The sequence below is a fragment of the Sus scrofa genome, chromosome 2 (genome assembly GCF_000003025.6).
Source record: "Sus scrofa isolate TJ Tabasco breed Duroc chromosome 2, Sscrofa11.1, whole genome shotgun sequence".
Taxonomy (NCBI): Eukaryota; Metazoa; Chordata; class Mammalia; order Artiodactyla; family Suidae; genus Sus; species Sus scrofa.
This window is the reverse complement of record NC_010444.4, coordinates 101,303,724-101,327,005: the sequence shown is the minus strand read 5'-3', so window position 1 is coordinate 101,327,005 and position 23,282 is coordinate 101,303,724. Positions and strand designations below refer to the sequence as shown.

Below are 23,282 nucleotides of genomic sequence, written 5' to 3'. Positions count from 1 at the left end.
CAACTCTTCCTTAGTGGACACTTCAGAATCCATATAATGAGGAATGTATTTTGTTCTATGTCAAAGTGGTAGAAGAAAAAGCAAGACATCAAAATGAAGTTAATTGTCAATTTTCTTCTCAGAAGTGATCACAAAATGCCTTCCTTATTTGGTTTAAGAACTCATAGCTGACTAATCTAGAACTTATAAGAAACAAGGTATTCTAAAAACAACTACAAAATAGAGTATTGTTTATTATTTTTGCTTGATATATTTTTGCTTCAGTATTTCAGAAGCAAATTCTGACTGTTGTTAGAATACTGCAAAATAAGATTATGGATAAATCATATTATATAATTAGACTTTAACCCTTTCTTTCCATAGAAAAAAAATTTTTTTTCTAATTTATTTAAGAATGGCTTTCATTCTGTTGATAGTTAACATTACCTTAAATGTAATAGAGGTACTATTCAGATAGGATGCTTTTGGCTCCAAGTTCAAACTAATGTAAGCAACAGGAAATTACCTCACAGAATAGCAATGGTGGTTCAGTGCCAAGACAGATCTTAGGGTTGGTTAGTCAAGCAACTCAAGCATTTCTACAAAAGCCTACATTCTATCTCTAAACTTTGCTGTCAATAGGATGGGTTTCACCTGAAGGCTACTTCTCCTCATGGTCAAAGAATGGCTACTAGTAGTAATTTAGGTCTTATTCTTTCATGTTCACATCTAGCAGATGCCAGTCTGCCAGTGGCTCTCTTCTTAGAATGAGAAAGAAACTTCTCAGAGGCACTCACATACCTCTCTTCATGTCTCATGAATCAGAACTGGTTCACAGGCCCAGCCACTGTCAAGGACAATGAGATTATCCATAGTCTAAACAGATTCATCCTTTGAACTAAGGTCAAATTTCCAATCCACTTTGGTGCTACTCATCAGGGAAAGGTAATTACAGAATGATATATTACATCTACTTTTGCAGTACTCAAGGGTCATTCATAATTTCTCTATTCATCTAACAAATATAAAATGAGAACTTATATGCAGGTTTTATGCAAGATGATTCACATATAACTATGGAAAAGATAGACATTGCCCTTGATGACACAGTGCTTTTAGTTTAGATGGAAAAGAAAGACATTAACCAAGTAATCAGCCAATTACTTATAATGAATATTATAAAGCAAAATAATGCTATTATAGGTTAACCTAACTATTTTAATAAGGGGAACAAGAGGCTTTCTTGAAGAAGCAACATTAAAACTGGAAACTGTATGATAGGCAGAAAGCAAGCAGGCACAGGGAATGAGAGAGTAGTGGAGAGGACCTTTTCAGGCAGAGAAAAGAGCTTTTAAGAAAACACTGAGGTAGGAAGTAGCTTAGCCTATTTAAGAAAATGGGAGAAGGCAGTTGTGTTACAGTATTGTGAGCATAAAAAAAGATAGAGCAAGATACAGTTTCAAAGGTAGTAACTTAAAGGGAACTTAAAGCCATGTTACAGGTTTAGGACTTTATCCTACGACAATGAGAAGCCATTGTAGTGTTTTAATAGGAAAATGATAGGATCAGAAGTGTTTCAGAAAGAGCATTTTAGATGTTCCTTCTGAATGAAGTTGAATGAAATATAGAAAGAAAAGGTTAATAATTATTTGGAAATTAGAAAGAGTAAAAAAAAGCAGAATAAGGAAAGTAATAAGGAAGGGGTGGATTCCAGGAACACAAGAGAAAGAGGATGAACTCACTCTGATGGTAGTATAGGAGAAAAGCGTTTTGATGTAGGAGTTATTTGAAGTAAAATCAACAGGACTTGGTAATTGACAAGATATGGGGAATAAAGGAAAGGAAGGTTTCAAGGTGATTCTCAGGTCTCCAATGTAAATGATTAGATAAAAGTTTATATAGTACCCAGTGAGTTGGTAAACACTGAAGAAGCTAGTTTTTCCTAGAAGGTCAAGGTTTAGTTTTTAGACCAACTACAGTTTTTCTTCCACTCTGAGTGATTCCCTTTAAAAATTCTTCTTTGCTTACTTTCAGAGGAACTCTTCTAGGATTATTTCGAGTCAAACAACTTAAGCAGTGGTAAATGTACTAAGTGGGGAAACAAGTAGAGGAATAGGACAGGAAAACATTTTTTAATTCTTAGAAATGGCTCCTTCTTTTCCAATGGAAAATAACCCAATAATTCTCATATGATACTAGAGCCCATTGCTATGTTATTTATACTCTCATTTAAAATGCTTAATTTTGTAATAACATCACCAAAACACTGAAAATAAGACCCATTTGAAATTTAACATGCAAGCTCCTTTCAGATTTATCAGAAGTATTTTTGAATATTTAAATGATTGAGAGCGACTGCCTTAAAAAATGTCTTTTTAGTTACTTTCAACTACATTTTCAAAAATCAGAACATAAACTGATTTTAATATATATTTCACTAAATCAATATTCTATAAAATAAACTTATAAATATTTACTATTTACTTACCTCTAAAAGAAAATCCCCTAGATACTGAATTGGATAAAATGGAGCCTTGAAGTTATCTTTTCCTTGTTCAGCCTTGATTCTCGCATTACTGGCAATCACATGAGTTATTCCACTTGGTGAATTTTTTGGTAAAATAACATTTGCTTTTCCAGCCTCCAAAACTCTAAATAAAAATGTCAGCATAGAAAGTATTTTTTAAAAGTATATTCAGTGAAAATTATCTAAATCAATTACTTCCTAAGAGTAGGAGCACAACTCCAAAAGGAGTTAATTTGTTTGGGCTGAGTACCATGGAGAAATTACAGCAGTGTTTTTTTGTTTTTTCTTTTAAATTATAAGTTGTTCAGAAGATATGTTTAAGAAATCACATTTCTTGATATGCGAAAAGTTTTTAAGTTTAATTTTAAGTTGATTTCCTAAGGAAAAGTCACCTCAGTAAGCCAAAAGAACAATGAAGTCTAAGAAAGTATTTATCTCAAAAGGCAACATACTTCAAAGGAAATCATTCTGGACCACATAAAATGGGATTAAAATTGGCAACATTCATCTAAAAAATTAGCTTTTGAAAAACTTTGATCTACATTAAGAAATGCATTTTACATTTGACTCAGAAGATCCCCCCCAAAAAGAAAAACTTTTCATGAAAGTTTATTTTTGATTAGGATTTAGAAAGTCACAAGAGAACACTGCTACCACCTGACAATAAGAAATAGCCAAGTAATGCACAAAATTGTAATTTTTCATAAACCCATCAGATAACTGAGATAAGCTAACCAAAAAACTTAATTTCCAAAGGAGTGATAGCCATCTTTTTGAAAAGACTGGACATTGAAACTATCTCATAGCCACCAGGGCATAGGAATGAAGAAGCAACTACAAAATCAGGTAAGAATCAGGTAAAATTTTAACAAATCTAAAGGCCAAGTATAGGTAGCTTGACATTCTAGAATAACTGGGAGTCTCTGACACATGAAAATTCCAATCTCACTTATAAGCTCTTTGTCCCTGATCTTTATTAAGCATTCATGAAAAAAGATTAGGGGCAGGTAACAGCAAAAGTGGCTAGTAGGACTTGGGGTCCAATAAGGGATAGATGTAAACTAGGCCTACTTCCCTGGATCTTTCTCACTCATATGAAGCAGAAGTCTTAAGTCACCTGGGTAAGGTAATAAAGTCTTCTACCTTCAGAACCCATGAAAAGATGTACTGCTTCTGTTGGAACAGTGGAAGGAAAACTCATCTGCCTTTGGGAAAGAGGTAGGAAAACCTCCTGCCGAACAGCCTCCAAAAATACGGGACAAAGGATAGAAGTAAAAGCCACCTGTCCCTAGAAGAGGGCACGAATGCTGACAGGGCCTAGGTTTCTCCACTAATACAAAGCAGAGATCTAATACTGGGGGAGAGGCCTGAAATTCTCTCTTACCTAAGAACCTGCCCATAATTCAAAGCAGAATTTGGCTATCATGGGAAATTGAGAGAGCAACAACAGGTAAATTCCAACACCAGAGACCAAGAACATGAAAAATGCTTAAAACTAAAACCTCTGCAGAAAGAATAAAACATCCACCCTTACCCCCAACTCTGAAATGAGTAACAAATGAGAGGAGAAAAATGTGAAGAGTCCTTCAGTGATCAAATAGTACAGCAACTACTGAAAGCTGAGAGAGAACCAAGAACACTGATTAAAAACACTTCAGCATCCCAGACTCCACACTAAGCACAGAGAAAATGTGGAACACTACTGGAGTAAAATGAAATGATGAAACTGAAGATGACAACAGCATTAACAAAACCCAAAGGCAGCTCAATAACTGGTAAGATTAACTCAACCATCCATACTAACCACCTTACAAAATAGGTACACCCATTTTTAAATAAATATTATTAACTCCAGTCTCTATTTTTCTTCTAAATGGGATGTCTACGCATGCATGCATTAAAAAAAAAAAAAAAATACACAAATCAAGGGAAAAAAACAAACCACTGCCAAAAGATAAAGAGCACAAAGAGATGATCTATATTTTGAAATGGTCATCAAGTGACTTCAAGACAACTGGGAATGATCAAAACCAAAGATACTACCAAAAAAGAAAATTATGGGCCAACATCTTTGATGAATATAGATGCAAAAAATTCTCAACAAAATTTTAACAAACCGAATCCTAAAATACATAAGAGATGATACCTGACAACCAAGTGGGATTCATCCCATGTCTACCACAAAGGTTCAACACAGGCACATCAACCAAAGTACTACACAATATTAATAAAAGAAAGGCCAAGAACATGATCCTCTCAACAGATGCAAAGAAAGCATTTAACAAAATCCAACATCCATTCATGATCAAAACTCTTACCAAAGTGGGTATAGAGGGAACATATCTCAATATAATAAAAGCCATTTGCGACAAACCCATGGCCAATACAACACTCAATGGAGACAAGCTGAAAGCCTTCCTGCTAAAACCTGGAATAAGACAAGGGTGCCCACGCTGACCACTTTTATTCAATATAGTACTGGAAGTCCTAGCCATAGCAATCAGACGATCTTCAACAAAGTAGGCAAGAATACAAAATTGGGAAAAAATAGTCTCTTCAGGAAAGAGTGTTGGGAAAACTGCACAGCTGCATGTAAATCAATACAACTAGAGTATACCCTCACACAATGCACAAAAATAAACTCAAAATGGCTCAAAGACTTATATGTAAGACACGACTATATAAAACTCCTAAAACAGAACATAGACAAAAATATTCTGACATAAACCGTACAAATGTTTTATTAAATCAGTCTGCCAAGGAAATAGATTTAAAACAAAAATAAACAAAGGTATGCAATCAAACTTAAAAGCTTTGCATAGCAAAGGAAATCATAAAAAAACTGAAAAGACAATGTACGGAATGGGAGAAAATCTTGTAAACAATGAAACCAACAAGGTGTATAACTCCAAAATATACAAACATGGAGTTCCCATTGTGTTGCAGAGGAAATGAATCCGACTCGAAACCATGAGGTTGTGGGTTTGATCCCTGGCCTTGCCCAGTGGGTTAAGGATCCAGTGTTGCTATGAGCTATGGTGTAGGTCACAGATGTGGCTCAGATCTCACGTTGCTGTTGCTGTGGCGTAGGCCAGTGCCTACAGCTCTGATTCGACCCCTCGCCTGGGAACCTCCATACGCTGTGGGTGTGGCCCTACAAAACAAAAACAGAAACAAAAACAAGTAACTCATACAACTCAACAACAAAAAAACAAAGAACCCAATCGAAAAATGGGCAGGAGACCTAAACAGACATTTCTTCAAAGATATATGTGACGGCCAGTAGGCACATGAAAAAATGCTCAACATCACTAACAATTAGAGAGTAAATCAAAACTACAATGAGGTACCATATCACACCACTCAGAATGGCCATCATTAGTAAGTCCACAAATAAGAAATGCTGGAGAGGGCCTGGAGAAAAGGTAACACTCCTACTCTGTTGGTGGGAATATAAATTGGTACAAACACTATGGAAAACAGTATGGAGCTTCCTGAGAAAACTAAAAGTAGAACTACCATATGATTTAGCAATCCTACTCCTGGGTATATATTCAGACAAAACTGTAATTCAAAGGAATACAAGCACTCTTATTTCACAGCAGCACTATTCACAATAACTGAGACAGGGAAATGGCTTAAATGTCCACTGACAGATGAATGGATTAAGAAGATCTGGTACACACATATAATGGATACTAGGCAGCCATAAAAACAACATAATAATGCCATTCACGGCAACATGGATGCAACCAGACTTCTCATAATTAGTGAAATATGTTAGAAAGAGGACAAATACCATATGATATCACTTACACGTGGAATCTAAAATATGGCACAAATGAACCTATTTATACAAAAGAAACAGACTCACAGACACAGAGAAGAGCTAGGGGTTGCCAAGGGGGAGGGGGAAGTGACTGGAATGGACTGAGAGTTTGGGGTTAATAGATGCAAACTATTACATTTAAAATGGAAAGACAATAAGATTCTACTGTATAGCAAAGGGAATTATATCCAATCTCCCAGGATAGACTATGATGGAAAATAATACAAAAAAGGACACACACACACACACACCCACACACACACACACACACACACAAGAAAGCGGTACATTTTAAATCAACTATACTTTAATAAAATTTTTTTAAAATAACTAAGTCATATTAAAGGATATAATGGAAAAGGTGAACAATTTGCATGAAGATATGTAGAATTCAATAGAGTACAGCAATGGTAGAAATACACTATATCAAAGAAGAATTTCTTTTATTTATAGGCTTATCAACAGACTGCATAAAAATTAGGGTGAAATCATCAAACAATTTTAAGTCAACGCTAAGTACCCACCTGATACACACACACACATACAAGTGAACAAAAAAACAAAATAGACCAGAGCAAGCAAAAAACTACGAAAAAATCAAATGGTCTAAAATACGGGTAACAGATCTCCAGGAGAAGAACAACGTAAATTTTAAAAGATACTGACCAAGAATTTTCCATAATTAATGACAGCCGTACCACATCTCCAAAAAACTAAGAGAACCCACAAGCAAATAACACAAATATACAAATAATAAACAATAAACAAAAACCAAAACACACATAATACCCACATTATTTGGAGACATAATCAAATCACTAAAAAACACATGTCATGTTGCTTTTTAAGGTTTAATTTCTAACTGTTCATCACTAGCATACAAAAACAATTTTTATATAGCCATTTATTATCCTGTGGTCTTGCAAAATCATTAATTAGTTCTAATAGCATTTTTGGTAAATTATTTAATATGTGATCATATTTTTTGGAAATAAAAACAAATATTTTTATCTTTCTTTCCAATTCTTTTTTTTTTTTTTTTTTTTTTTTTTTGTCTTTTTGCCATTTCTTGGGCCGCTCCCACGGCAAATGGAGGTTCCCAGGCTAGGGGTTGAATCAGAGCTGCAGCCACTGGCCTACGCCAGAGCCACAGCAACGCTGGATCTGAGCCGTGTCTGCAACCTACACCACAGTTCACGGAACACCAGATCGTTAACCCCCTGAGCAAGGGCAGGGATCGAACCCACAACCTCATGGTTCCTAGTCGGATTCGTTAACCACTGCTCCATGACGGGAACTCCCTTTCTTTCCAATTCTTTGCTTTGTATATAGTTTCTTCGCCTTATTGCACTGGCTAGTACCTCTAGTAAAATGCTCAATAGAAATGGTCAGAATGAGCATCTTTGTCTTGTTCCCATTTATGGAGAGAAAAAAATCCATGACGTTGTTTAGATTTTTTTTTTTCATAGATGTAATTTATCAGGTTGAGGATATAAAATTTTTTAAATTATTTACAAATAGTATTAGCAATTATTAAAAATGGATAATACACTGCGATGAAGTAGAATTTCTTTCAGGAATATAAGTTCTGTTTAACAATCAATCATAATGATTTCCCACATTAACAATAAAGGAAAAAACTCAATGTTCTCAAAAGATGCAGATTAAAAACTTTCAAAGCAATCCATTTATAATAGCATTTCCAATTATGAAGTACCTAGAATTAAATTTTTAAAGTATGTGCAGGAGTTCCCTTGTGGCACAGCAGGTTAACAACCTAGCACTGTCACTGCATTAGTTGGGTTACTGCTGTGGTGCAGGTTTGATCGCTGGCTCAGCAATTTCCGAATGCCATGGGTGCGGCCAAAACAAAAAAAAAATATGTGCCAAGACGTATATGACAAAACAATTACACATTAATGACAGAAATTAAAAACAACCTGGAGAGAAACAGACTTTATTGATAGGACAAATCAATCTTAATACCTCAATTCTTCCCAATTTGACCTATAGATTCAATAAAATTTTAATCAAAACCCCAGCTTATTTTTTTGTAGAAACTGGCAAGCATATAGAAATATAACAGATCCAAAATCGTCAAAACAATTTTGAAAAGGACAAAGTTGGAAGACTGACACTTCATGATTTCAAGACCCACTCTAACACTGCAGTAACCAAGACAGTGTGTTGTTGGTATAAGGTATATATAAGTATCAATGGAAGAGAATAAGAAGTCGAGAAATAGACCACACAAATAAATCAACTAATTTTTGGGAAATGGTGCCAAAGTAATTGCAGAGCAATTGGAACTCTCATACATTGCTAGTAGGAATGTAAAATGGTACTACTACTACTAAGAAAACAGTCTGGCACTTTTTTAATGTTAAAGACACAATTGCCATTCGAGTGAGCAATTTCATTCCTGGATATTTACTCAAAAGAAATGAAAACATGTCTCCACAAGACTAGTACTTAAATGTTCACAGACACTCTATTCATATTAGGATAAACCAAACCAACTGTAAACACTCCATATGTACCTCAATGGGTGAATATACAAATAGTCTGTGACACAGACAGAGTGGAATACTACTCAGCATCAAAAAGAAATGAACTTATGATACACACAATAACATGAATGAACCTTAAAAGTAACAAGGTAGGCAAATGAAGCTATATCAAAAGAGTATATACAGTATGATCCCATTTATATGACTCTCTAAAAAAAAGACAAATCTAATGTACAGTGACAAAAAAGTAGTCTGTGGTTATCTGGTATTGATTGTGCAGAATTAAATGAAAAAGGACACAAAAGAATATTTTAGGATAATGTAAATGTTAAAGATTGTAATTATACACAGATAACATGAGTGCATAAAATGTCCCCAACTCATCAAAACATACACTTAAAATCTATACATTTCACCATCTATGAATTATACTTTAGTAAAGGTAACAAAAAGCCCTTGGACTCCCCCCTCCATACCCACCAAAAGTCACAGCAGTCTTAGAATGATGTTCATCCAATAAGAAGTCTTATTAAAATATTGTGTAGAAGAAATGAAATCAAGATGAAAATAGTATGAAACATGAAGACTGTACTACATAAATCCAGAAAAAAAGCCTTTATGTAACACTTCACTTGTAAAAATCTTTAAATGCTTCACAACTGAAACCAAAAGATCTTCAAATTATTTTTTTTAAAATGTTGCTTGAACCGGCCATGGGATAACACAGAAAAGGAAAACAGAGACCATAAGAATAAAGCAATTTTAAAACAGATTTTGTTTCATTAGACATATACACTTAAACGTGTAGAATGGCTAAACTAGGATATCAAAGAATAAATCATCATGGGTCATTTGGTATAAATTAATAATTGCAAAGAAATACAATAATAAGGAACCCCATCAAAAAATGGGCAGAAGATCTAAACAGACAGTTCTCCAAAGAAGACATAAAGACGGCCAAAAAACACATGAAAAGATGTTCAACATCACTCATTATTAGAGAAAAGCAAATCAAAACCACTCTGAGGTACCACCTTACACCAGCCAGAATGGCCATCATCCAAAAGTCTACAAACAATAAGTGCTGGAGAGGGTGTGGAGATAAAGGAACCCTTTTACACTGTTGGTGGGATTGTAAATTGGTGCAACCACTGTGGAAAGCAGTATGGAGACTCCTCAGAAAACTAAAAATAGATTTACCACTCGATCCAGCAATCCCACTCCTGGGCATCTATCCAGAGAAAACCATGACTCGCAAAGACACATGTACTCCAATGTTCATTGCAGCACTATTTGCAATAGCCGAGACATGGAAACAACCTAAACGTCCATCGACAGAGGAGTGGATCAAGAAGATGTGGTACATATACACAATGGAATATTACTCAGCCATTTTTTTTTTTTTTTTTTTTTTTTTTGTCTTTTTGCCATTTTCTAGGGCTGCTCCCGTGGCATATGGAGATTCCCAGGCTAGGGGTCGAATCGGAGCTGTAGCCACCGGCCTACACCAGAGCCACAGCAACGTGGGATCCGAGCCACGTCTGCAACCTACACCACGGCTCACGGCAACGCCAGATCCTTAACCCACTGACCAAGGCCAGGGATCGAACCCACAATCTCATGGTTTCTAGTTGGATTCGTTAACCACTGAGCCATGATGGGAACACCTACTCAGCCATTAAAAGGAACGAAATACCAGCATTTTTAGCAACATGGATGGACCTAGAAATTATCATGCTAAGTAAGTCAGTCAGACAATGAGACACCGACATCAAATGCTATCACTTACATATGGAATCTGAAAAAAGGACACAATGAACTTCTTTACAGAACAGATCCTGACTCACAGACTTTGAAAAACTTACGGTTTCCAAAGGAGAGAGGTTGGGGGATGAGGGGATGCTGGGGGTTTAGGATGGAAATGCTTTATCACTGTACAACCATAAATGTAATAAATTCATTGAGTAATTAAAAAAAATAAAGTAGGTATTTAAGCAAACCAAAACTGTTTTCACACTCATTGCTTTAGGTTTTATGAGATCTCACCTTACAAGAGAATCACTTCGTTTATCAGTTCTAACAAGGAGGACAACTTTCCATCTATGGAAGGCTCCTGGAGCACCAGTTCGTTTTAGCTCTTCACGCCATCTTTTAGGTGCAGATTGCATTTGAGGTGAATAATGGGAATCTTTTTCAATCTTATATCCCCATTCATAAGTTGTTTCATCAAGCCACCTGCCACTTTTGGCACTATGAATAATGTAGTCCTTAGTTAGTACCCACTTTCCTGGAAAGCAAATGAACTGTTAGTCAGAAAAGAATTTTATTTCTGATAAATGGTAGACAATAAAGACCAAATATCAAATATTTGGACTATTTCAACATGAGACTTTTAAGCTACACAGCCAATGATATCTTTGAACTATGTATGTTTTTCTAAATTTATTGATAATGAAAGACAAGATCACTGAACATTGTATGTAATCTTTCCCATGATAATTACAAATGCAACTGAGTAAAACATAAATAAACCAAAGGTTTAATAACATAACACATGGTATTATTACTTAAATTATGACTACTATCATTATTCATTATTTTAGGTGAGGTTTATATTCTTCCTCCTATGCTAAAAATGTTTCCAATAATATTTACAGCATTTTGACATTCTATAAAGCAAATTTGTTGAGTTAGAGAATTTTCCAGGATATTTAATAACATTCTGTAGTTTCTTTATCTGGGCATCAATGACCTTGGTTTCCAGACTAGGGGACAAAACGGAGCTGTAGCTGCCACCCTACACCATAGCCAAAGAAACGCCAGATCCTAGCTGCATCTGCGACCTATGGCACAGCTATAGCAACACTGGATCCTTAGCCCACTGAGTAAAATCAGGGATCGAACTTGCTTCCTTTCCTCAGTGATACTAGTCAGATTTGTTTCCACTGAGCCACGATGGGAACTCCAAGAGCATCATTGATGTTTTTAAATAGCACAGAAAATATATGTTTTCATTTGTGGAGGTAATAATCAATCTCATGTTTTTCTGTTAAGTTACTCTAAAAAATGGTAAATTCACCCGACTTAAATACCCCCTTTTTTTTTTTTTTTTTTTTTTTTTTTTTGCAGCAAGTGTATTAATATGATGCCGAATTAGTCATAGCATAGAAAACTATCAAGGAACATCAGTGGTGACAAAGGATGAGGAGTAAGGGTTATGGAATTTAAAATCTTAGAAAAATAAAATAGAATCATCATGGCTTCATAGCATGGATGGGAGAAGAGGCAGCAGCAGAACAAAAACTTAACTCTTGACTATGATAGATCAAAGAAAAGAAACTTGGAAGTTTTACTAAAAGTCTTTTTTAAGGCATTTTGTGCCAAACTTTTCTAAACACCCACACTAACTTTTTAGCAAAGTAAATATTTCTGCCTCTTTAATACATCTTTCAAGTATTACAAAGTTTTACTCAGAAAAATAAAGTAACTAAATTATATCAAACATAAATATTTTCAAAAACATATGTTTGAGAAAAAAAATAAATTATCTTCTCAGAGATTAAGGTACTTTTTCCTCACCATGAAGATTTTCCTCAAAAGTGAGAGGAAGGTAGTTCACGTACCTGCTGCACAAGCTGCTAAAAATTTCTCACTCTTACACAGACGTTCAGCTATAAGATGTGTACAATTTTTGTATTTCTGGAAGGAAAAATCCACATAAAAATGTTACTAAAAGATTTCCTTTATAACACATTCTTTTGATTCTTTCAATATCAAGGGGACATTCTATCATTCTTAGGCCAGTATTTTAATTCTAGTTACTTTTCAACTATACCTTGAAACTTTTGATCAAGGTACCATACTCACCTCACTCTTAATAAAAGTGCAATCTAGTTTTAAAAGCAATTTGCCTAGAGCTTCTTTTTCTTCCATCTTAAATCCTGTCATCTGGATGATATGCTTTGGGGCACCATCTTCCATCTAACATAGATACATACACATAAAGAAGACACTATATGTTAAATATATTCACAAGGTTTACATAATTTATTCTTAATAATACTAAAAATAAAAAGTAAAACTACTGAACATACAAAGCTTAACTGTAAATACCAATGTTCAAGTTGTTTATGTACAATAGAAATTAGTTTTAAAATGTGGCTATAAATAAAGTGAAATCTGTTTCCTGGTTTCAGCACTGGAAGTCTGCATTACTACATTACTTGCCACTAAAACACACTGATGAAAGAATGTAATTATTTGAAAAAGGACAGATACTTATAAAAGTTAGGCATAATACTAGCTTCATTTAAAAAGACTGCTTATGGCTAAGAGATTCTGAAACAAGGGCACTTGTGGACAATGACACAATCAGATTTCATAGCAATTTTCAAGTATTTGTGATTAGATATTCAAGAATATGTGTAAGTCAATGGATAAGTTGATAAACTCACTGTACCACAGTACTTAACACCAAATAGTTTAGTATAGTAGGTACATATAATGGACCTGGATCCTATTTTCAATCTACACTTCTTAACTGGGCTGTATATAATTTCATCACCAATGAAGTAGACTGAAAAAAAAAATCATATGGTTTTCAAATTTATTTTGATAGGGACATTAATCTATATCTAACTGCAGTTCAGAAAGCACTTTGTATCTGAGGTGACATTTATTGAGCAAGAAAAGAAAAATTCACAGCATTTCTATTTAGAATACTTTTTTAAAAAATTTATTTACATGAGGCTAGAGCTTTAAAACTAGATTATCTTGGAGAAAATCTAGTTTCTCTTTATAGATGAGGAATGCAAGGACTAGAAAAATCAGGGTAATTTTTCATTTCTCTACCAATCATGTTAACATAGTTCTGAATTAGTATTCAATTAGTACCACAGGCAGAGCAACAGGAGACTTCTTCCAGAACAATTAAAAGTAAACTACAAAAAATAAAAACAAAAATTACTAGCAGGACTAGGAATAGATAACTGACAAGTGGTTAAGTAAAAAATGTTCTTTATAGAAAAACCTGTTTGCAGGGGCAGGATAAAGATGGTGGAGGAGTAAGACATGGAGCTCAGCTTCTTCCACAAATACACCAAAAAAAAAAAAAAAAAAAACCCATCTATGTGTACAACAATTCTCAAAGAACATCTACCAAACACTGGCAGAGGACATTAAACCTCCAAAAAGGACAAGAAACCCTCCACATAACCGGGTAGAACAAAAGGGTAAAAAAAAAAGAGAGGAAAAAAAAAAGGAAATCAGGACTGGACTAGCACTCCTGAGAGGGAGCTGTGAAAGAGGAAAGGAACCTACACCCTGGGAAGCCACCTAACTGATGGGGAGATGAGCCAAGATGGAGGGACCTCAAAGCCTCAAAGAAAAGCATAGCAGCTGGACTGATGTTGGCAGAGAGAGAGCCACACAGACCATCGGTACCAATGCCCCCAGACACCAAACCTTGAGACAGTGGGCAGGGTCTGGGCACTGAAGAATAAGGTTCTAGAAATCACCTGCAGTGAGAGGACTAGGGTTGGCTGCATGGAGACAGCTTGAGGGGCTAGGAACCAGTGGGCCACAGGCTGTGGAACACAGCACCATAGCCAAGGGAATTCGGGAAGATTATGGGTCCGCAGGAGAAGCAAGGCAGAATTGTTGGGGAGGGAAAGAGGAGGAGGGGCAGGACACCATAGGAATATCTTTCTCTGCACATGTGTAGACTCTTGGGAGGGGGGAGGTGCTTCTGACACAGACTTTGGGCAGCAAGACACCTCTTGTGTGGGCTCCCGGTGACGGGGCACCTCTTGCATGGTCTACAGGGAGTGAGGGAAAACCACCACAGTCATCTCAGACTCCAGAGGTGGGTGTGGACTGCTACCAGGGGGTCCAGTAATAGGCACCACCTACAGCCCCAGTCACCTCAGAGGTTGGCACAGAGGAGAGCAGTGCCACCGAGCACCACCTATTGGTGCTCTCACTCCCCTAGGAACACACACACCATTCATACTGCTGCCACTGCCAAATGCTCTAGGCACTGCATACACCTGTGTGAGGGTCACTACCAATTCTCAGGGCCTTACAATTACAAGCAGCCTGCGCCACCACCTGGCAGTTCCTTGCCACTGTCAAGAGCCCAACAACCAGGTATTGGGAACAGTAATTGTTTTTATAACTACTCCAAGACTATATACAAATAGCCCTCCAAGACTATAGTAGTTGTTTTTAAACTCACAGAATAATAAAAATATAAGCAAAATGAGTAAGTTCAAGTACATTCCCAGTTAAAAGAACAGGAGAATTCCCCTGAAGGAGCCAACAACGAAACAGACCTCACAGGCTAACAGACACTGAATTCAAAAAAGGAGACTGTGAAAATACTGAAGGAATTAAGGGTGAATATGAAGGAATTAAGAGCAGGTATAAACAGTAATGCATATTACTTTAGAAAGGAACCAGAAAATATGAGGAGCCAAGAAAAATTAGGTAATTCATTTGCAGAGATGCAAAGTGAGTTAAAGGCACTAAAGAGCAAAATGAATAATTCAGAGGAACGAAAGAGTGACTTGGAAGACAGAATAATGGAAATCACCCAGTCAGGACAGCAGACAGAAAACAAAATGAAAAAACACAAAAGCAATGTAAGAAATCTATGGGATGATATAAAGTGGGACACTCTACGCACAATAGGGATTCCAGAAGGTGAAGAAAAACAAAAGGGGATTGAAAATATATTCGAAGAAATTGTGGTTGAAAACTTTCCAAATGTAAAGGAAACAGACATCAAGATACGAAGCACAGAGACCCCCAAACAAGTTGAACCCAAACAGACCCACACAAAGACACATTATAATAAAAACGGCAAAAGTTAAAGCCAGGATTCTAAAGGCAGAAAGAGAAAAACAAAGACTTAATTATAAGGGAACCCCTATAAAGCTATCAGCTGATTTCTCTACAGAAACACTAAAGAAAAGAAGAGAGTGGCAAGATATATTCAAAGTTCTAAAAGGGAGACATTTTGCAACTGAGAATCCTCTGCCCAGCAAGAACATCATTTAAAACAGGAGGAATAAAGAATTTCTCCAACTACAAAAAACTAAAAGGGTACAGCAATACCAAACCCATTCTAAAAGAAATACTGAAAGGGCTGCTCTAAATAAAAAAGAAGGAAGAAATAGGATGGAGCAAATCACAAATGGAAAGTAATCACTTAAATAAGCCAGTATACAGATCCAAAAGCAGGAAAAAACATGAAGATATTACAAAAGGACATCAAAATCATAAAATGTGGGGAAGGAAATTAAGAAAATCTAGACTTTTAAAAAAATGTGTTTGATTTTATATGACTATCAGGCTAAAGGAAGCAGATATAGGAAGCGGTTAACAAACTTGAAAAAAAAAAACAGGCCAACCACAAGTCAAAACCAAGCAAACATTCACAAAAACTCAAAAGAAGGGGCACAGGCATAAAATAAAAGGAAATCATTCAACCAAAAAAAAAAAAAAAAAAAAAAAAAAAAAAAGAAGAAGAAGAAGAAGATGAAAAACAAGGGAGAAACATAGAATCAACTACAAAACAAGGTTTAAAATGGCAATGGATACATATTTATCAATAATTATGTGCCAATGGACTGAAGGCACCAATCAAAAGACACAGAGTGACAGACTGAATAAAAAACAGCAGCCTACAATAGGCTGCCTATAAGAGACTTACCTTAGGCCAAAGGACACATGTAAATTGAAAGTGAGGTGATGGAAAAAGAGATTTCATGTGAATGGAAAAGACAGGAAATCAGGAGTTATTACTCATATCACACAAAACAGACTTGAAAACAAAGACCATAAAGGATACTATTTAATGATAAAAGGTTCCATCCAAGCAGAGGATATTACACTTGTCAATATATATACCCCTAATATAAGAGCAACCAAATACATGCAACAAATACTAACAGATATAAAAGCAGAAATTGCTGAGAACACAATAATAGTAGATTAAAACACCCCACTCACATCAATGGACAAATACTCTAGGACAGAAAATCATTGAGGTATGAGAGAGATCCTAAATAATACAATAGAAAAGTCAGATTTAATTGACATTTTCAGGACATTACATCCAAAATATCAGAATATACATTATTTTCAAGTGCACATGTAACATTCTCTAGGATTGACCACATACTGGGGCACAAAATTAACCTCAACAAATTTGAGGGTATAGAAATTATTTCAAGTATCTTCTCTGATCACAATGGCATGAAACAAGAAATCAACCACAGGAAAAGAAATGAGAAAAATCGAACTACATGGAGACTGAACAACATGCTACTATAAAACCAATGGATCAATGAGGAAATCAAAAGAGAAATTAAAAAATGCATGGAGACAAATGATAATGAAAACGTAACCATTCAAAATCTCTGGGATGCCACAAAAGCAGTTCTTAGAGGGAAGTTCATAGTGATATAGGCCTTCCTCAAAAAAAGAAGAAAAATCTCAAATAACCTACACTACCACCCATAAGAATTAGAAAAAGAACAAACAAAACCTAAAATCAGCAGAAGGAAGGAAATCATAAGGATCAGTGAGAAAATCAAAGGAGATTCAAAAATCAATAATAATCACTAACACCAAGAGCTGGTTCTTTAACAGTGTACACAAAATTGAGAAACCTCTGGCCAGCCTCACCAAGAAGGGAGAAAGAACTCAAACAAAGTAAGAAATGAAAAAGGAGAAGCCTCAATAGATACTGCAAAAATACAACAACAACAACAACAAACATAAGAGAATACTATGAACAATTATGTCAACAAATTTGACAACCTAGAAGAAATGGACAACTTTGTAGAGACATAGAGCCCATCAAAACTGAAATAAGATGAAGTATATTAACTGAACAGACCAATCACTAGAAATGACATGGAATATGTAAAAGAACACTCCCTAGAAACAAAAGTCCAGGACCAGATGGCTTCACAGGTGAATTTTACCAAACATACAAAGAACTTAACACCCATTCTTCTTAAACTTTTCCAAAAGATGGAAGAAGGAACACTCCCAAAGACATTCTATGATGCCACCATCACCTTAAAACCTAAACCACACAAAGATACTACCAAGAAATAAAATTATAGGCTAATACCTTTGATGAATATAGACGCAAACATCCTCAACAAAATATGGCCAACCAAATCCAACAACATAGAAAAAGATCATACATCATACCCAAGTGGGATTCATCCCAGGTTCACATCAACATCATACACTGCTTTAACAAATGAAAAGTCAAAAACCACATGATCATCTCAATAGATGCAGAAAAAGCATTTGACAAAATCCAACATCCATTTATGACAAAAACTCTTACCAAAGTGGGAATAAAGGGAACATTCCTTAACATAATCAAAGCCATTTACGACAAACCCATAGCCCATATAATACTCAATGGAGAAAAGCTGAAAGCCTTCCCACTAAAACCAGTAACAACACAAGTATGCCCAATCTTACCACTGTTATTCAACATAGTATTGTAAGCCCTAGTCACAGGAATCAGACAAACAAAAGAAATAAAAAGTATCTAAATTGGAAGAGAAGAGGTAAAACTGTCACTGTATGCAGATGACATGGTGCTATATATAGAAAACTCTAAGGAGTCCAAACAAAAACTACTCCAACTGATCAATGAATTCAGCAAAGTAACAGGATACTAGATTAACATTCAGAAATCAGTTGCATTTCTGTATATTAACAATGAAATAGTAGAAAAGGAATATAAAAATAAAAAATTTTTAAATCAACCCCCTAGGAATAAAACTGACCAAGGAGGTGATCAATTTGTATGCTGAGAACTATAAAACATTAATCAAGGAAATTAAAGAGGATTGAAAGAAAGGAAAGATATTCCATGCTCCTGGATTGGAAGAATCACACTGTTAAAATGGCCATACTATCCAAAGCAATCTACAGATTCAATGTGATCCCTATCATATTACTCATGACATTTTTTTAGAACTAAAACAAACAATCCAAAAATTTATATGGAACCATAAAAGACCCAAAATTGCCAAAGCAAGCAGGAGGCATAACTCTATGAGACTTCAGACAGCATTATAAAGCCATAGTAGTCAAGACAGTGTGGTACTGGTACAAAAACAGACATACAGACCAATGGAACAGAACAGGGAACCCAGAAATAAACCCAGACACCTATGGTCAATCAATCTTTGACAAAGGAGGCAAGAATATAAGATAGGAAAAATATAGTCTCTTCAATAAATGGTGCTGGGAAAACTGGACAGCTTCATTTAAATAAATGACACTAGAACACATCCTCACATCATGTTCAAAAATCAACTTGAAATGGCTTAAAGACTAATGTATAAGACAAGACACCACAACACTCCTAGAAGAGAATATAGACAAAACATTCTCTGACAACAACTGTACAAATTCTTAGGCCAGCCTCCCAAAGCAGTAGAAATAAAAAGAAAAATAAACCAATGGGACCTAATCAATCTTATAAGCTTTTCCACAGCAAAGGAAACCACAGGGGGGAAAAAAAAAGAAAGAAAGAAAGAAAGAAAAAAAGCCAAAGAGACAACCTAGGGAATGGGAAAAAATAGTTACAAATGATTAAGCCCCAACAAGGGCTTAATCTCCAAAATAAACAAACCACACATACAACTCAACATCAAAAAAACAAAGAACCCAATTGAAAAATGGGCAAAAGACCTGAATAGACATTTCTCCAAAGATGACATTCATATGGCAAATAGGCACAAGAAAAAATGCTCAACATCATTAATTATTAGAGAAATACAAATCAAAACTACAATGAGATACCACTTCACACTGGTCAGAATGGTTATCATTAAAAAGTCTACAAATAACAGGGGGCAGAGCAAGACGGCGAAGGAGTAAGAGGTCACATTCACCTTCTCCCACAAACATATCAAAAAAACACATCTACGTGTAAAACGACTTGCACAGAACATCAACTGAATGCTGGCAGAAGAACTTAAAACTCCAAAAAGGGCAAGAAACTCTTGACATAACTGGGAAGAACAAAAGAAAAAAAGAGAGAGAAAGGAATCAGGACGGGACTAGCATTCCCGAGAGGGAACAGTGAGAAAAGGCACCCACATCCTGGGCAGCAAACTAACTGACAGATCAGCCGAGTCAGCAGGACCTCAAAGTCTCCAAGAAAAGCACAGCAGCTGGACTTAGAACAGCAAAGCAGAGTGAGAACCGAACAGATCATCTCTAAACCTCTGGACCAGACACCACAGCCTGAGATGCTCAGGTGGGGGCTGGGCACTGAGACTCAGGCTCTGGAGGATCCTACAACTAGGAGCAGGCTGTACAGCACCTCCTATGTGGGCTAAGTGAGACGGGTTGCTTCATGCATGGTCTACAAGTGGTGGGGGCAAAACACCACAGTTATCATTGACTCTAGAGATGGTCATGGCCTGTTCCTACTAGGGTTCCCTAAACAGGTACCACCTGTGGTTCCAATCACCTCAGAGGAGGGCACTGCAATTGAACACAAGCTGTTGTTGTTCTCACTTCCTGGGGAACTTATGCAACCTGCTGCTGCTGCTGCTGCTGCTGCTTCTGCTTCTGCCAAATGCTCTGGTCACCTTGTAGATCTGCCTAGAGCTTATTACCACTTCCCAGGGCCCTGCAACTAGGGGCAGCCTGTGCCACCTTCCTGCAGGCCCTTGCTGTTGTTGTTTGAGAACCCAACGACCAGGCACTGACTGCTGGCCCTACCCATTGCCTCCTTCTCCCTGAAAACACACTGAGCATCCTGGGAATAACAGCCTGCTCACACTGAAGAAAGAGACAGCAAAATATTCAAACTTCCACACCAAAAATAAAATAGTAACCCCCCAAAAAAAATACAAAGGTGTATTCTTGCATGGAAGAAAGCTTACAAGACTACAGTTTGGCTTCCCCTAACTCACAGAAAAACAAAAACAAGATGAAGAAGCTCGGAAACCATTACCAGTTAAAGGAACAGGAGAATTCACCTAAAGCAGTCAACAATCAAACAGAACCCTGCACTCTGACAGACATTGAGTTCAAAAGGGAGATAGTGAAAATACTGAAGGGATTAAGAGAGGATATGAATAGTACTACTGATTACTTTAGAAAGGAACTAGAAGATACTAGGATAAATCAGGAAAAACTAGAAAATTCATTTGCAGAGATAACAAACTGAGCTAAAGGCAATAAAGACCAGAATGAATAATGCAGAGGAACGAATTAGTGATGTGGAAGGTAGAATAATGGAAATTACCCAATCAAGACAGCATGCAGAAAACCAAACGAAAAAACATGAAAGCAATATACGAGACCTATGGGATAACATAAAGCAGGCCAATCTACACATAATAGGAATTCCAGAAGGAAAAGAAAAAGGGATTGAAAATATATTTGAAGAAATCATGGCTGACACTTTACAAATCTAAAGGAAACTGATATCAAGATACAGGAAGCACAGAGGGCCCCAAACAAGTTGAACCCAAACTAGCCCACACCAAGACATACTGTAATAAAAATGGCAAAAGTTAAAGATAAAGAAGGATTCTAAAGGCAGCAAGAGAAAAGCAAAGCATTAATTATATAGGAACCCCATAAGGCTATCAGATGATTTCTCTACAGAAACACTACAGGCCAGAAGGGAGGGGCAAGATATAGTTAAAGTTCTGAAAGGAAAAAAATTGCAACCTAATATACTCTCTCCAACAAGAATATCATTAAAAATAGAAGGTAAAATAAAGAATTTCCCCAAGAAACAAAAGCTGAAAGAATATAGCAATACAAAACCCATTCTAAAAGAAATATTAAAAGGGTTTCTCTAAATTAGAAAAAAAGAAGAATTAGGATGGATGAAACCACAATTGGGAAGCAGTCACTTAAATAAGCCAGCATACAGCTCTAAATGTTAAGATTGTAAAAAAAAAAAAAAAAAAAAAAAAAAAAAAAAAAAAAAAAAAAAAAAAAATTAAAAAAAAAGACATCAAAATCATACAATGTGGGGAAGGAAAGTAAAAAAATATAGATTCTTTTTTTATTTTAATGATGTGTTTGAGCCTATATGACTATCAGGCTAAAGCAAGCAGATATAGGAAGGGGATAACATACTTAAAAAACAGGGCAACCACAAATCAAAACCGAACATTACATTCACAAAAACTGAAAAGAAAAGTAATCAAGCATAAAATAAATGGAAATCACCCAACCAAAAAAAAAAAAAAAAAAAAAAAAAAAAAAGAGAGAGAACCATAGAATTAACTGGAAAACAAGGTTTAAAATGGCAATAAATACATATCAATAATCACCTTAAATATCAATGGACTGAATGCTCCCATCAAAAGACACACAGTGGCAGATTGGATAAAAAAGCAAAAACCTTCAATCTGCTGTCTACAAGAAACTCACCTTAAGGCAAAGGACACATATAGACTGAAAGTGAGGGGATGGGAAAGATATTTCATGCCAATGGACAAGACAGGAAAGCAGGAGTTACAATACTCATATCAGACAAAATAGACTAAAACGAAGGCCAGAGTTCCCATCATGGTGCAGTGGAAATGAATCCGACTAGGAACCATGAGGTTTCGGGTTTGATCCCTGGCCTTGCTCAGTGGGTTAAGGATCCGGTGTTGCCATGAGCTGTGGTGTAGGTTGCAGACGTGGCTTGGATCCCTCGTTGCTGTAGCTCCAACTGGACCCCTAGCCTGGGAACCTCCATATGCCGAGGGTGCGGCTCTAAAACAAAAAAAGACAAAAGATAAAAACAAAACAACAACAAAAAAAAACCACGAAGGCCACAAAGAAAGACAAAGGACACTATTTAATGGTTAAAGGATTCATTCAAGAAGAGGCTATTACAATCGTCAATACATATGCCCCTAATATAGGAGCACCCAGATATCTACAACAAGTACTAACAGACATAAAAGGAAAAAATGATGGGACTACAATCATAGTAGGAGACTTTTAACACCCCACTTGCATCAATGGACAGATCCTGGAGACAGAAAATCATTAAGGCAACAGAGATCCTAAAGGACACAATAGAAAAGTTAGACTTCATTGACATTTTCAGGACATTACATCCAAAAAAATTAGAATACACATTCTTCTCAAGTGCACATGGAACATTCTCAAGAATTGATCACATCCTGGGGCACAAAGCTAACCTCAACAGATTTAAGAGTGTAGAAATTATTTCAAGTATCTTCTCTGCCCACAATGGCATGAAACTTGAAACGAACCACAGCAAAGGAAATGAGAAAAAAGTGACTACATGGAGACTAAACAACATGCTACTAAAAACCCATGGGTCAATGAGGAAATCAAGAAGGAAATTAAAAAATACCTCGAGACAAATGATAATGAAGACACAACCATGCAGAATCTATGG

At 36.0% G+C, this 23,282-nt stretch overlaps 1 protein-coding gene across 4 annotated transcripts in view; it reads right to left on the bottom strand.

Moving 5' to 3' along the window:
* Positions 1 to 23,282, bottom strand: part of SLF1 (SMC5-SMC6 complex localization factor 1) — an 88,869-nt gene that overhangs the window by 48,607 nt on the left and 16,980 nt on the right. For all 4 annotated transcript variants that reach the window (XM_021085386.1, XM_021085385.1, XM_021085387.1 and 1 more), the window contains 4 exons: positions 12,713 to 12,826; positions 12,469 to 12,544; positions 10,892 to 11,132; positions 2,468 to 2,630 (listed from right to left, as the gene is read on the bottom strand). In XM_021085386.1, coding sequence (XP_020941045.1) covers positions 2,468 to 2,630; positions 10,892 to 11,132; positions 12,469 to 12,544; positions 12,713 to 12,826 — 594 coding nt within the window. The remainder of the gene's footprint in view (positions 1 to 2,467; positions 2,631 to 10,891; positions 11,133 to 12,468; positions 12,545 to 12,712; positions 12,827 to 23,282) is intronic.